This window comes from Anomaloglossus baeobatrachus, chromosome 1 (assembly GCF_048569485.1).
Source record: "Anomaloglossus baeobatrachus isolate aAnoBae1 chromosome 1, aAnoBae1.hap1, whole genome shotgun sequence".
In the NCBI taxonomy this organism is placed as follows: domain Eukaryota; kingdom Metazoa; phylum Chordata; class Amphibia; order Anura; family Aromobatidae; genus Anomaloglossus; species Anomaloglossus baeobatrachus.
In genome coordinates this window covers 920305894-920321715 of record NC_134353.1, presented here as the reverse complement: position 1 = coordinate 920321715, position 15822 = coordinate 920305894, and the positions used below count along the sequence as shown (strand labels likewise).

Here is a 15822-nt window from a genome sequence, read left to right as displayed (position 1 = left end):
TGAGCCCTGGATGTCCAACCCACAGGATCCCCCTGTCCTTGGAGCTTGCTCTATCAGTCTCCAGCTACTTTTCTCCTCTGAGTGGCTGATCTTTCTACTCAGGTCTTTGCAGGTTCTGTGCTACTTTCAATGTGTCTCAAGAGTCTGTTGTCTGTCTTTACACCTTTCCTTTTACTCCTTCCTCTCTCACTCCTTCCTACTAACTCACTAACTCCTTCCTCTTTCTGTTCCGTTCTCCAACTGACTAGCCACACTTCCCAGGTCACTTTCTCCTCCTCCAGGTCTGGTCCCTCCCTTCCCAGTTGGCTCCCTGTTAGCTCACAGTACCCAGCCCTATCACCTGGCTCTAAGGGGGGTCTCCCACCATGGTTGTGAGTATAAAGGTCCTGGTGTGCTAGTGTGTGTGTACTGACTGGCACAGTCATGTAGGACCCAAGCTGTTACCTTGTTGTTACCTTGTTTTTGTGACACCTGGTTACCGCAGGGGCGTCACAACTACAACCCCGATCCTCATCATTCCCCCCCTTTATTGACACTGCGGCCGCCGGAGTGACGATTTTGCTGCATCTGGCAAAAACCGGATCAAACGCAAGTACATGCGGCACAATCCGGCGCTAATGCAAGTCTATGAGGAAAAAACACATCCGGCGGCAAAAATAACGGATGTATTTTTTCTGCAAAGCGCCGGATTGTGAGTGATTGCAAAAAACTGATGTGTGAAAGCAGCCTAATTGATTGTGTTTGACAACTTTACTTATTTTGGGATCGTAATCCACTGATATGTGACTCAGGTTTTGGAAATAACTAGAGATGGGCGAGCCCTAAAATGCTCGGGTGCTCTATACTCGAGATGAGCAGGTCAAACGCTCTGTAAGTGCTCAATTCAAGTAACGAGTATAATGGAAGTAATTGACTGGGCAGTTCGGTTCTCTGCTCACATTAAGCCATCCATAAAAAAAGCATTGTCGGGGGAGAGAGGACAGGTTTTTTTTTTCTCTTCACACACCACATCCAAAAATGTTACTTTAACCCCAGTGAGAGCCATTCAGAGAATTGAAAATGGGTTTCCTTGGGGTGCCTGCACCGATTATGCAGAGAAGCATGCATGTGCATTGTGGTCGTTGTTTCACGGACAAAACATCAGAGCACCCGCTATACTCATCCGAGCTCTGCAAGTACCTGAGTACCCCGATGCTCGATTGAGAAACTGCTTGCTCATCATTAGAAATACCCCTTTAGGCCCGTTTCACATGTCAGTGAAAAACACTGACGTTCTTCACTGACATGTAAAACACGCACATGTCCCGCCGTTTTCCGTGATTCACGGCACACGTGGGTTGTCCATGTGCAATCCGTGATCCCGTGATTGCACATGGACATTACTAACCTGCCTTCATTACTGCTGTCCATGGTGGTGCTGAAGTCTCCAGCTCTCCAGCGTCCGCCCAACGCTCTCAGCAGCTACTTCCTGGTCGGCAGTTCCTGCTCTCATGAATATTCATGAGCCAGGCAGGAGCTGCCGAGAACGGAGCAGGCACAGCGAATCGCAGGCAAGGTAAATTAAAAATATTTAATATTTAATATGTCCGTGATTTTATGGTACGTGTTTCACTGATCACACAGATCACACCATAGTGTGATCCGTGGGTCATCAGTGATGCCATAAAAAAACTGACTTGTCTCCGTGCAGAATCACGGCCACGGATGTACGCTGCACGGAGACACGTTCAGTGAAAAATCACTGATGTGTGAGCAGACCAATTGATTATAATGGGTCTGCGTATGTCAGTGATTCTGGTACGTTCAAAAAAAGGCACAAACGTACCAGAATCACTGACGTGTGAAAGGGGCCTAAATGACATGTCAACTATTCGATGGACTCCTTAACGCTTAACACTTGCTAACATGTTCCTATTAAAAATTCTAACTTACTTTTGGATGATCACATAGAATCTGAGCGGCTTCTTCAAAATATTTTAAATCCATTTCACCAAGCAAAATAGGCAAATCATCATAAGCAAAATAAGCCAGAGCAAGAGAGGCAAAACCACGGCTGGCCAGGAGGCTACTACGATACTCTAAAAGGCCACCATTACCTCCATACATGTCAATAACTCCTGGAAAGGGTCCTTCACCTGAAGAGAATACAAAATAGAAACAAAAATAGATTTCAACCATATTGAAGGCCAATTAGAGGGACTTCCATTTATTTAAATCTATTAAAAAATGTATTGAAAATTGTTCTCGCCACCAAGCATGTTTTATATCTGTGTTTCGGGAGTCCACATCATGTTAGGAAGGTAAAAGAAAAGGCAGATCCTAAAGTTTGGAATGACGTATTAAGACAGTAGGGGAGCAGGAGACTGAGTGGGTGCAGTGTAGGTAGGTCATATTGTAGACTCACCGATTAGTGGGCCGCTCCGGAGCTGACAGTCACCTTCCAAATCTTTATCTGAGGAGTAGCGGTCTTGCCTGTAATATGAAGGTGGTGGGGGACCCCAGTGAAGTCATCTGAACGGTTTTTTTTTGCAAGAGGAATATCCCAAGAGGTGGGATGTGTACTTGGAGTTTAATTTTTATTGTATTCCACAGAGGAGACAGGTAGTGGTGCGCTTCATACATCAGGAGGATTTTCAAGTAATCACTCCCACTTTCCCCACTGTGGGAAAAAGGAGGTGGAAATATTGCTTCTTCCATGCTTTCTAGAGATACTCACTGCTAGGACCCTCCATTTAAAGCACCATTCCAGTGTTTTTGTTTTTATTTTATTTCAGCCCTAGAGTGGGGCTTTAAATTTAAGACCCTTGCCCCCTGTCTTAAACTTACCCTCACTTTATCAGTAATCAGCGTTGCTCCCGTCAGTCTCCTGTGATTTGTGACCTGCCGACAGCACCACTGGGCCGCACAAGGGGTCATAACTCAATACAAGTCTATGAGAGCCTCGTTCTTGCTGTCATAGACTTGCAGTGAGAACTTGTGAAGTAACTTCTGTTTCCAGCAAGTCGAAATTTACTGTCGTAAAATGGCGCAGCAGGACTTGAGCGACACTGAAAAAAGGTAAAAATGCTGGAGGGTGATTATAAGACTGAGGGCAGTGGACTTAGACGTAAAGCACCAACCCAGCACTGAAAAAAAATGCTGGAGTGGTGCTTTAGAAAAGCTGGGAGAGTAAAGGGTGAACGAATATTGGGCAGACCAGCACTCTTCCTATATGGGCAGTGAGAGACTGGTCTGTTTGGGCAGAGTAAGAGGTCATGTATAGAAGTGAGGATGTAAGAGACTTGTGAAGATTTAGCGAGGGGTTGAAAACTTAGGAGATGGGCACGACAGGTGTCTTGTAAAATCCTGTGGTCACAGCAGCATTAACATAGTTTTAACTAAATCTTCCCATGTTTTAAAGTAGTTGTATATCAATAGGTTATGGCATCAGTTTAGGTTCATCAGGGGTACAATTTCTGTATCTATGGTGCCCCTGAGGCTTCAGTTGCCACAGGGTACTGCATCTCACTTAAGGTGCAGTACTCATCCCGGGTAAGGAGAGGTTAATCGCTGGTGTTTCTCACATTCACAAACCACACACAGTTAGGTGCTTCCCCACTGGGAGAATGGCCTGGGGTAGATAGGGGGGTGGCCATCATGAAGCATGGGACTTTCCTGGTCACTAGGAAAACCACCTGGGGGACGGGCACCACTTGGGGAAAAAGGAAGGAGTATTCTCACACTTAGGGAGTCAACCCCAGGCACAGCTTGGGGTGAGGAACACAGTTGGGACCTCGGTCCAATCTTCTTTTACCTTACACTTCTGGGAGTACCATAGGACCCGCGGCTTGGAACAGGTAGCTCAGCCCGGGTTCTCTACAGCTACATGGGATTCCAGGGTCTGCGGAGAGTGTAAGAAACACCTGCAGCCCGTTCCACATTCCACATACACCAGGATTGGAGGGACCCCGACCAGAAAGGACTCACAGTGGGAACACCGGTGGTGACCTTCGAATTGCTCATGATCGACTGGGGCCCAGCACGGTGGAGACTGGTACTCCAGGAGTGGCAGCCGGGACTGTGAGTAAAGAAACCTTGAAACCACAGAGACTGTGTCCGCCTGTCCTTGCTGGCTCCGGCGCCCCGCGCTTTCAGCGCCAGCGGCCATTACTTTTCTCATCATCCTCCCTGGGTCCCACTCCGCCTCTGGGGAGCAGAACCATCTTAGCTGCTACAACCATTCGCCCCGGAGGACAGCGACAGCAGCGGCGGCTAATCCCTGGCCGCTTACCGCAGGTGCCATCACGAGACAAACTATCCTATCCTCCATTCATCATCCCCTTTTTATTGTACGCCTCGGAGCCACGAAGCCGGGCAGGACCACCCATGACATCCCCAGACCCGACATCACCAGGCCCGTCGACGAGTAAACAGTTATCCCCTTGCCCCGTCGGTGCTTCATATACCCATACAATCCGAAGAAGTGGTGTAGGGCATCCTCACATTTTCTTTTTTACCTGCACAGCCGCATTGCTGCCCAACTGGAGCTGTCTCCATTCACTTAAACACAATGGTGATAAAATAGCAAAGGCACAGTGCACTACACTACTGTTGCTTGTCCCTGCATTATTTGGGTTGAGGTCCTAGTAAAGACATCACTTTAGAGCATGGGAACCTAAACATTGGTGTGTAACATGAGCTAATGGGACATTAACTGCTCTTGCCAAAAAGGACACCACATATTACATAACTAGAAAAGAAAGATAGCGCATATGAGAAGCACCCGTGGAATGAATCTAAGGTTTGAATATAGAACTGCTCACCTTAGGAGGTTGTGCGCCCCCACACAACCCCAGTTATATGTGTATAAATCCTCCAGGTAAGGGTGCTTTACCTTAGGAGGTTGTGCGCCCCCGCACAACCCCAGTGGCATGTGTATAAATCTTCCAGGTAAGGGTACTGATTTGCTGAAACGTGTTGTGTAATAACAGGAGCTCATATCAAAGTTAATCTTTTCTATAAAACTGGCAGCTACTTCAATAGCGCTCTATCAGACCGAAACACCTATCCTGTTATAAGACCACATATCACATAGCACTCATGGATTACAACCCCCCAAAATCCTAATAGTAACTGTATTAAACTGATAATTAGGCCCTAATTTTGTTATGGGTTTCTTTTCATACTCTTACCTACCAGGTGGCAGAAAAAGTGCTCCTCGTACCCGTCCTTCTCTTATTAATATTCTCTGGACTCCGGGAGCTGAGTACCATCTTTCAATGACCTTGCTGGCAGCAGGTTCATCTTCATGGGGCTTGAATACCAATGAGGAATATAGCTCCAGATGAATCAAGAAAGGACTTCCTATTACATCACGTTTTATCAGCTTTTTAAATGGGGTTGTTGGTTTAAGGGCCCAGAATAATCCCATTGGACAGACTCCATGGAAGTCTCCACCAGTGGCGGGAGATTTCTCCAAATCAACCTTCCCTTCCATGTCTGTCTTGTAGAAAGCTCTGGAGTGAAATATATGACCTTTCTCATCCTTCAGCCATGCTCCTAGAGTGATTACCAGGTCGGGGGGAAGGCCCCAAGCTTGGATCTTCACAGGTTCATCCACCAAGGAGATCTCAGGAGAGACGGATAGACCAACCATATCTGAAGATCAAGGAGACTTAAAAGGGAAACAAGGGTCAAGAAGACACAATTAATATTAAAGTATTTAAGAAAAGTATTTATTGTCCTAGAGTTTCCACATACAACACTTCATACATTCAAATAAAATAACACTGTGTACTTATGAGGCGCAAGAAAATACTAGTCATGTTGTCTCTTGACAGGAGTTCAGACAGCCATACAGTAATTTCCCCAGCACTCAATGTATTATGATTATTAGGGTGTCTAAGAACAAAGGAAAACTTAGCAGGTAGGGTTTCTTTTTGCACAATTTAGGCAAAAACTTTTTAAAGAGTCAACTTGAAACAAAAATTGTTGTAAAAATAGTGGTAACGGTAACCCTGACCCATGTACCGAGAAGTCCTCTATAATTTGTGTGTGCATCACAGGTCACGGCAATAATGCCATGTGCTTCTACAGACAGAAAGAACATCTTTACATGGCGCTGTATGGTGGCACCAAAGCTGGGGCTTAGATTAGAGTTGGCCTCCAATGTGGGTCTTCTGATCTACAGATATCGACATCTGTCTTGGGTCTCAACAACTCCCCATTTTAAGAGCTTAGCCAAACTTTTTCTTTATCTATGATCATCTGTGATAGCTTCCCCTTGTGGGGGTTGCACACAGCCAATTTTAAAAGAAGCAATGCAAAAAGTAGAACACCACTAACTCCTTCACCATCCTAAATCATATCCTATCATACTAAAGAATGCTATACCATCCTAGACCACCATGGACAATGGGTATCATAATTAACCTTTTTCACCATAGATCAAAATATACACAGGTTAACATATTCTGTTGTATTAGCATGGGCGTTGTGGTTTCCATACATATGATACATGGCCGTGCCAGATCTGAAGCCCATTGGATACTAGCAATAGACCCAACTGATTTATTAGGGGGATATGACATCCACCATAACGCCAAATGGAGTGTTATCTGCCCAACATGAAGCTGTGAAAAAGTCCCTGAATAGAGACCCTGACGCAGATGTGAGCTGCATTTTCATGATGTATTGATGATTGCGAGGTCATAATAGGTGCAAAGCTACTGAAAAAGAAGAATAGATTGATACTTGCATCTTGGATGGGGAACCTGAAGGTTTTGTCCAATTATGGTGCAGTGTCCTTAGCAGATGGAGACTTGTGAAGTGAGTCGGCAGGCAACTGATGACTTTGCTTGACTGTAATACAGGCGACTTCATTCTAAAATGCTAATGGAGGAATGGGAAACATAAACAAAAATGTCTTCATGGTATTGAGTCTTATGATTTAAGTAGCAGCTTAAGGCTAAAGATCATAAACTGCCTTGTGATATTTTTTAGATTAAAACCTTGCCTGTGTTTATCTTGTGTCATAAGTGAGCATTAGAAAGTCTCATCTGTTTGCAGGTTATATGCACTCTGCAGGCAGTCAGCCTGAGGAAGTAGGGCGAGACGCACGTTGGGACGCAGGGACGCACACTCCAGGCAACTTATTGCAGGCTATCGCATCCACATAGGTTGACGCTTTTCTCTTATTGTGCACTTTGTTTGCATCTGTCAGCTACTATGTCTTTACCAGTACAAGTAATACTTTAATGTAACATGCACTTTAGGCTGGGTTCACATCTACTGAAGTAATCTGTTATCAAGGATAGAGATTAGAGAACCCCCTGCAGTTCGGTTTGCGGAATTGGACCAAACAAGGGGTGCGTTCACGAACCTTTATCGACCCGAACTTCAAACCTTTCCGAACCCCATTGGATTCAATGTAAGGCCAAATGTAAAGCACAGAAAACACCTTTAGGGGGGGTTGAAAAGCTTCAAAAACGGCAAAAATATGCTTTACAGACCAGCACCACTATTTTGGCTTAGCCATTAGTTTCCAATGCTATTGACAGAAGAAATATAGAGGTGAATGAGAGACAGGTGTAGGGCTGGTGCTCCCATAACCCTGCTAGTACAGACAAGAAACAACTTGGAAACCAAACCTATGTAGTAGTTTTGACATTAATAATCCTTCCAGGGATATAGCGGTATAATAGCATCAATTGACCCCCCTCTACATTCTACAGTAACCGGTAAAGGACTCTTGGTCACAGAATCCTGGCACTACCCACAAGACATACGTTACCCCCCATTTTATAGCCTGGACATTAAAAATCCTTCCAGGGGCACAGTGGCATCAATTATCCTCCTCCCCATAGGGCGTTAAAAGAGCAGGGAGGTATGGTCCATGTGTACCGCCCCGTGCTCGGCTGCAACCGAGCCGCTTGGGTCCGGACTCACCGGGTGGTGGCTCGAGCGTCTCTGGACCCGGGGGCCCCGTGGTCCACTTCGATCTGAAGGGAGGCTGGCGCTTTAAGGGGACGGACGTGTACGTGTTTTAAGTTCGTGATGCCACCCACGGGCTGTGGTGAAGGTGGACACCAACGCTGTGGTTACTGGGCACCCGGGGGAGATGTTGCGCAGCAAGATGTTAACCCCTCCATGGGTAGGGATGGTGGCCCCGGGACCCGTTGGGTTCTGTGTGATGGGCGGTGCAGGAAGGTGCGCAGCTGGAGGGCACTGTTGTACTCACGATTAGTAACACACACAAGTCTCTGGTAAACCAAGATGATGGTGGTCAGTGCCCGCAGCCGGCTGCATGTGGTCCCCCACCCGGTTGGTGGTCTCTGCCTTTCTCCTGCACCGTGTTGTGTATCGTGGGCTGCCTGCGCTTCAGCATCAGGAGTCCGCTCCCCGGCTTTGTGGATGTCGGGAGAGCCCTTTGCCCACAGACGCTGGCCCTTGGGATCTCTCTGCCTGTGCGGTGGCTTTCTATCCTCCTCGTTGGGCTGTTGTCTTCAGTCGGGACTTTGGGTGGGAAAGGACCTAAAGTCCTAGCCTCAATTAGTTAATTAGCTAGTCCCCAGTAGCTTTTGGAACTAGCTTCAGGGTCTGAGTACCCCCCTTTGTGCTCTGGTTACCAGTCGGCTCCCCGGGTCGGTACCGGCGGGCCACTACCCTGTCCCGGTCCACCACGGTTCCACCGAGCCATCTTCCCGGCTCCTGTAGGCTGAGGCCACCGTATGCCTCCTAGCCAAAGGTGCCCGGGCTCCAACCCAGACACCTGTCACAGAGTTGCAGACCTTGGCACAGGCCTGCCTCTAGACTTGAACTTCACACTCCTCTCCCAACTACTGACTGCCTTCTGTTTTCCTGTCTCAGGACCTGTGAACTTCTTGGTGGGCGTGGCCAACCACCTGGCTCTGCCCCCTGGTGTGAACAACAAACCCTGAGGGAGGTGACTAGGGTTTAATGTGGTTGGCTGATGTTACCTTGTGAGGGACAGGTGTTATGCGGGGCGCTATCTGTGACTACCTGGCTAGTCCAGGGCGTCACACTCCCCCTTGGTTAACTACAGACCGTACTAAATACTTCCAGAGACACAGCGGTACAATAGCATGAATTGCCCGACCTCTACATGCTACAGTAACTGGTCAAGGACTCTTGGTCACAGAATCCTGGCACTACCCACAAGACAGTTGAAATGCCCGCGCCGGGCCTTGCAGGGCTCACACGGTCACCGGGCCAGTGGTATTCTGGGTCAGGCTGTGAGTGGCCCGACCCAGCTTCAGTGACCCCTGGCGGGTTTCAATAAAAGGGAAAGTCCGACAGTCAGTCCGGTGTGACAAGGGGGATGGAAGGAGGGTAACGGGATTCCTGGGGAGCTTGCCATCGCTCACGGCAGCCACTGAGGTCTCAGCCGCCTCTGCCAACGCTCTCCCCCAGGAAACGGTATGGGACGGGAACGGGGGATGCAAGCAGCGCCACCCGTGGTATGCGGCCAGGTGTTCAGCCGCCACTGCACACCACAGTCTCTCTCCGGGGCAGGTGTTACAAGCAGCCAGATGGAATTGCTTCCCACGGGTGGAGCGGGGAAGCCCCAGGAGGTTAATGAGACCCAGGGCAACAGTCCTCAGCAGACCCCAGTCCCTGCAGGAACTGTTCTACCAACATCTTGTTGCTGTCAGCGTCGCTGATAATGTTCACCCGCCTTAGGGTCCGGAGAGCCGACTGCAAGCGTAGGGCATAATCCCTGATACTGTCCGCGGGCCGCTGCCGACACTGGTAAAACTGTATCCGCAACTCAGCCTTGGTCCGGGTCTCAAAGGCGGTCTGGAGTTTTTCAAAGATAGTGGCTACCGAGGCTCGGTCCGTGTCGGTCCAGGTCTCCATCTCCTGCTCGGCTGCGCCGGTCAGCTGCCCAAGTACCACCATCGCCCGCTGTCGGCCGGTCATGGCATACAGGTCAAGAATGGGGTTTAGCTTTTTCCGGAACGCCTGTAAGGCGTCCGGCTTCCCGTCATATTGGGGTAGCCAAGTAGCACCGGGCACATACAGCAGGGAGATCGGCATTACCTGGGCGACTGTTGGACCGACGGCCTCTCCCGCTCTGGTGCCCGGGGCGAGGGCTGTCACATTCCCATCTTCGGGTGCCGCCACTCCTGCAGCTGGAGCCCCCACCCGCCGTCTCCGACAGGCGCGGACATCTTCCTCCCGTCCCCCTTTGGTTTTCTTCCGCACTTCCTTCTTTTTGGGGGCGGGGCTTCACTTTCGCGCTTTCACTGCTTGGGGAAGACGACTCGAGCGGGAAACTTTCACACCCAAAATGGCGGATCTTCAGATTTTTCAGTGGGACGCCGCTCACTGGGACTTCAAGGCGCACTTCTACTGGTAAGTAGATTGGGTCGATCCTGTTCGTGACGCCAGAAGAGTTGATGTGTACCACCCCGCGGCCTCGGCTGCGGCCGCCGAGCCGCTCGGATCCGTGCTCGGGTTCTACGGGTGGTGGCTCGAGCCTCTCACGGACCCGGGGGTCACGTCGCACTGCAAGGGAGGTTGGCGCTACGCGTGGGGGATGTGGGTATTTGGTTTTTGGGATGGTTATTCGTGACGCCACCCACGGGTTGTGGTGATGGTGGACACCACCGCTGCGGTGAAGGTACAGGGACTCCCTGGAGCGGTGTAGTGGCGCAGCTAGGTGTTGACCCCTCTGTGGGTAGGGGGATATTGGTCCCGGGGCCCGGTTGGGTGAGGGCCGGGGTGCAGGGCTCAGTGTTGCGGTGCGGTGCCCGAGGGCACAGGTGTACTCACGATTGAATCACACAGAGTCACTGGTAAACCAAACGAGGTGATGAACGGGGCCCGCAGCCGACTGCAGCTTCCTAGTCGGGTTGGCAGTGTCCGCCTTTCTCCTGCATCTGAGTTGTAGTTTGACCACTGTACCTGAGCACTGGTAGTCCGCTCCCCGGTGTGTATTTGTCGTAGGAGCCCCTTTGCCCGCAGACGCTGGCCCTTGGATCTCTGGCCTTTGGCGGTGGCTACTATCCGGACGGGTTGGGCTGTTGCCTTCAATCGGAACTTTGGTGGGAATGAACCCCTGAGGTCCAGACCACAATCAGTTAATTTGACTATGGTGGTGGCGTATAGCCTAGTCAGGGTCTGAGTACCCCTCCTGGTGCTCCGGTATCCTGTTGGTTCCCCGGTTCGGTTCCAGCGGGCCACTACCCAGTCCCGGTCCCTTACGGTTCCACAGGTCGTATTCCCGGTCTCCTGCAGGCGGCCACTGCCGTCTGCCTGCCTGACTGGTTGAGGGTCCTGGGCTCTAACCCAGGCCCTGCGCAGAACTGTACTCGAGTGTTACTGTCTGAAAACTGCTGCTGCTTTCCTGCCTCAGGCCAGCAGACTCCTCGGAGGGCGTGTCTTTCCACCTGACTCCGCCCACCTGGTGTGCCTGTCTGACTCTGAGGGAGGCAATCAGGTCTTAGTGTTTGACGGGTGGTACCTCTCTAGTGTGGGGGTGTATGTGGTGGATGTCGTGACCTGTGACCCCTGGGTGTCCAGGGCGTCACAGATGTCATAAAGCGGTGGTCCCCAACCTTTCTGACCTTGAAAGCAATATTCGGGTCTGAGAGAGGGTCACGAGCCACAATCAGCTCTGAGAGAGGGTCACGAGCCACATTTAGCTCCAATCCCCTCACAGTAGTGACACCCGTTTCAGGCATAATGACAGCAATCACCACATCGAGGCAGTATTTAAATTTCCAGTGGGTCCTACCTCCATTCATATCGGCTCTTCTATGCAGGGCTACTGACAAATATCTCCATTTGGAGGAATGCTCTTCATAGTGGTTTGCAAAACATGGTAGTAATGCACCAAGCTGGAAGACAGCCACGAGCCACACATCATGGACCCTGGAGCCACATGTGGCTCCCAAGCTACAGGTTGGGGACCCCTGTCATAAAGTAATGTATGTGGCTTGAAAGTTGCATGTCACATCCTCATAGTTTTGCCAAGTTTTAGAAGCAGCATGTTGACAAAAACTGAACACTATACCAAAGTTACACAGTGAGGTTCCCTTAACGAATATGTAGTAGTCATGAGATGAACACCAGAGGTATCAAATGGCCAAATCCTAGCAGTGTTTTACACATTGTTAGGATTCCACGTGTTATGCGGGCGTCTGTCACGCTCCCGGTGTCCCGGCAGCCCTCCTTACCCACTGACCCGGTTCCTGCATCGCACCACCGCTCCGTACACACTGATCCAGTCGTACCTGCATCGCACCACCGCTCCGTACCCACTGATCCAGTCGTACCTGCATCGCACCACCGCTCCGTACCCACTGATCCAGTCGCACCTGCATCGCACCACCGCTCCTTGCCCACTGATCCAGTTAACGTGTCCGCCGGTCACGCCTGCCGCTCCCGCTTGTGCTCTCCTGTGTTCTGTTCCTGGTCTCAGGAGTCTGACTCTGACTAGTGCCTCTGTATAGGTCAATGCCGCGCCCACTCTCCTGGTCTTATAGGCCCAGCACGCCTGAAACAGGAAATGACATAGGGCTGTGCTGGGTATATAAGACTTGCCTTTCCATGTGGGCGGGGCCTGATCAACGTGTCTTGAAGCCTTGTCTTTTGAGCTAGGTGCTCAGGTCCCCTTGTACCGTGTCCTGTTACCTGTACCAGCATTCTGTACCGTCTTAAAGAACTCCGTGACCCTGGTGACCTGGTTATACCTGTCCCTGCCACGCCAGTGCTCCGGCTGCCGTGTACCCTGCCCTCCGGTGGGGTGCATGGTCCAGTGGATCCACCTCCTGGGCCTACCAGTCCTCCCTGCCCTGACAGATTGATCAGGCCATGGATCCCGCTGGAGCACAAACGTCTGAGCTGGCTGAACTACGCCAGGAACTGGTGCAACAGCGTGAAACCTTACACCGCATACTGAAGTTCCTGACGTCTGTGGACCACCGGTTGTACACATTACAGACCGCCGCCTCGTCTCAGTCTACGCAGCAAACTGGGTCTGGATCCGAACCTGTTGTCTCCGCAGCCTCGCAACTTCGCCTCGCTGCTCCGCCTCGGTATGCCGGGGACCCCAAGAACTGCCGGGGGTTTTTGAACCAGTGCTCGCTGCACTTCAAATTACTCCCGCACCTCTTCGCTTCCGACCAAGCCAAGATAGCCTTTGTGATGTCCCACCTGGAAGGCGAGGCGTTGGCCTGGATAAATCCGTTGTGGGAGAACGAGGATCCGGTGACGACCGACATCCGGGAATTCCTTCAGGCTTTTCGAAGTACCTTTGATGAACCGGGACGCACTACCGCGGTTACCTCCTCGCTCCTCCGGCTACGCTAAGGAACCCTGACGGTGGGCCAGTACGCCATCCAGTTTCGCACGCTTGCCTCCGAGCTAGGCTGGAACAACGAGGCATTGACGGCAGCCTTTTGGGAGGGCCTGTCGGGCTGCATTAAGGACGAATTAGCCAGTCGTGACGTTCCCCGTACTTTGGACGCTCTGATATCCCTAGCCACCTGGATTGACCTCCGTTTCCAAGAGCGAACCAAGGAAGTATCCCGGGAGAAGCGACCAATCCGTCACATCTCCTTTCCGCAGAGGTCTACCGTTCCCCCGCCACTGCCGTTCTGCGATTCTACTCCTGAACCAATGCAAATTGACCGACTGAGCCAAGCTGAGCAACGCCGAGCAGAGCGACTTGCCAGGGCCTGTGTTTCTATTGTGGAAGCGGTTCACATCTCCTCCGCTCATGCCCTGAGAGACCAGGAAGACCCCGAGTCCAAGGGATGCTGGGAACCGCCACCCTTGGTACTGGAATCCCCTCAGTCCCGGTTACACAGACTGTCCAAGTTACGACTGAGAGGGTCCGGTTCACGGCAGAGGCTCACATCGATTCGGGGGCAGCGGGTAATTTCATTCTACAAGCTACAGTGGACCGTTATCAAATACCGGTCATCCCGCTTGCTAAACCCCTTTGGTTCGCCTCCGTGGACGTAAAACCACTATACGAACCCGTCCGGTACACCACCGAACCCGTAAGACTCCGTGTTGGTGCTCAGCACACTGAGACTATTGCTTTGTACGTCATCCCGAGAATGACTCCCGCGCTCCTGCTGGGTCTGTCCTGGCTACAACTCCATGACCCTGAAATCAGTTGGCGCTCTGGCGCAATCACTCGTTGGAGTCCGTTGTGCCAGGATACCTGTCTACAGCCTGTTCCTCGGTCCCTGTCACCTGGGCCTGTCATGTCACAACAGGAGGATGAAGTTGTTGAGGATAAAGAATTGAGTATCCAAAAATACTTAATTCAGCCATTTCATAGACTCAGGTATATAGTTTAGTAAGATGTAAACTAACACACATATCTATGCATGTCTTTGTTCACTTTTATTCTTTTACTAATACGTTTATATAAGTATATTGCATATTCAGTGTATTTTCCTTAGACTCAGTATATACTAGGATATATATATATGTATAGCTTGAAGATGGCCACCATTTCCTGTTCTACACCCAAGACAGATGGACAAAGAAATTCCTGGAGCCTGGACTGACCAATCCACGGAGAATATGCAGATCTCTCTACGTCATGAAGCCCTGACCTACGATACTTGATTGGACTAAAACTTTTGTTTACACCCCTTTTACTTCGTGGTCTAATTGTCCGAGAATAAAGATTTTCAGTCTTGCCTCAGCCTTGGTCGTGAGAGGAAGAGTTATAATTGATTTCCAATTAATTATTATTCTTTTTCGCCGTGCACAAACGACATTTTAATTCGGAACAACGATCAGATCGAGGGATCACTTGTATCCCACAAACCTCAACAACTGAAGGCACTGCTGAGATACCGTAAGAAAGATTGGCCGAACTTCTATCTCGGATCCGAGGGATCGTTTCCTAGTACCCACAGGCCGCCGAAACAGGAGCTGATCACTCAAAATCGCAGGTAAGTGTCATATATAATGTATATGAGTACTGCCTGCGATTTCGGCGATTTGTGGCGAGAGGTATGATCCCTGAACTGAGGAAGGGGTTGACGCTATTGACCCTTAGCGGGCTTGAATCTTTCGCCGGTAGTTTAAGAACAAAGAGATGGACCCAGACCCCATAGCGTCATAGGGTCCGTGGGTCATACGATCTGATCGTTTGTTTTTTTTATTGCCAATTGTGAATGGTGTTTTTAGCTTCATAGATAGCTTGTAGATTCTACGCTCTGATCTAGTTTTCAAAGAGTTAATTGCCTGTAGTTTTTTCTTCTTCGCTGTGAACAAAGGAAGAAGGGGGGTAGTCACGGACTGAGAGCGGGAGTTGTATTACGCGCTGTGTCTGCAGTCTCTTAGACAAAGAAAGCAGGGGGGGAAGTTAATCACCCACTGCCTGCATTTCTCCACTAAGAGGAAAGTTTGTGTGTGTTAGAAAGCAGGGGGGTTGATAGTGCCCACATAGACGCAGCCGCTGTCTTTGTTCTGTGGAGGAGAAGGGGGGTGGAAGAGGGAAGAGGCAGACACCGGGGGTTAAAACAGCGCAGCTCTTTGGAGTGAGGAGAGAGGAGGGGTCAGTGGAGGTGGCTGCAGCCTTTGTATCGTAAAGCAAACAGAGTTGTAATGATTTGAAAGAAAAACAAATGTTATCTTGGTTTGGATTTGAGAGAAATTAACTAGTTTATGCGTTTTTCAGCATTTTGTAATCGTTGGTTTGTTTTTGGAACAGAGAGATAAGGGAATTGGCGTGTCCCCCAGTGTTTTTTTTTTATATAAAACGCATCGATTTCTGTGTTTATAGCCGGAAATAGGAACACGTGGAGAACGGTATTAGTATCCACGTGTTGGACGCTGAAAAAGTGC

At 50.0% G+C, this 15822-nt stretch overlaps 1 protein-coding gene across 1 annotated transcript in view; it reads right to left on the bottom strand.

The window, feature by feature from the left end:
* LOC142302147 (acyl-coenzyme A amino acid N-acyltransferase 1-like) overlaps window positions 1-6814 on the bottom strand; it is a 30740-nt gene extending 23926 nt beyond the window's left edge. The window contains exons 1-3 of the mRNA XM_075343232.1: window positions 6737-6814; window positions 5176-5653; window positions 1933-2135 (exon numbers count right to left, since the gene is read on the bottom strand). Of these exons, the coding sequence (XP_075199347.1) occupies window positions 1933-2135; window positions 5176-5635 (663 nt within the window). The 5' untranslated portion in view covers window positions 5636-5653; window positions 6737-6814. The remainder of the gene's footprint in view (window positions 1-1932; window positions 2136-5175; window positions 5654-6736) is intronic.
* Between the last annotated feature and the right edge of the window lie 9008 nt (window positions 6815-15822).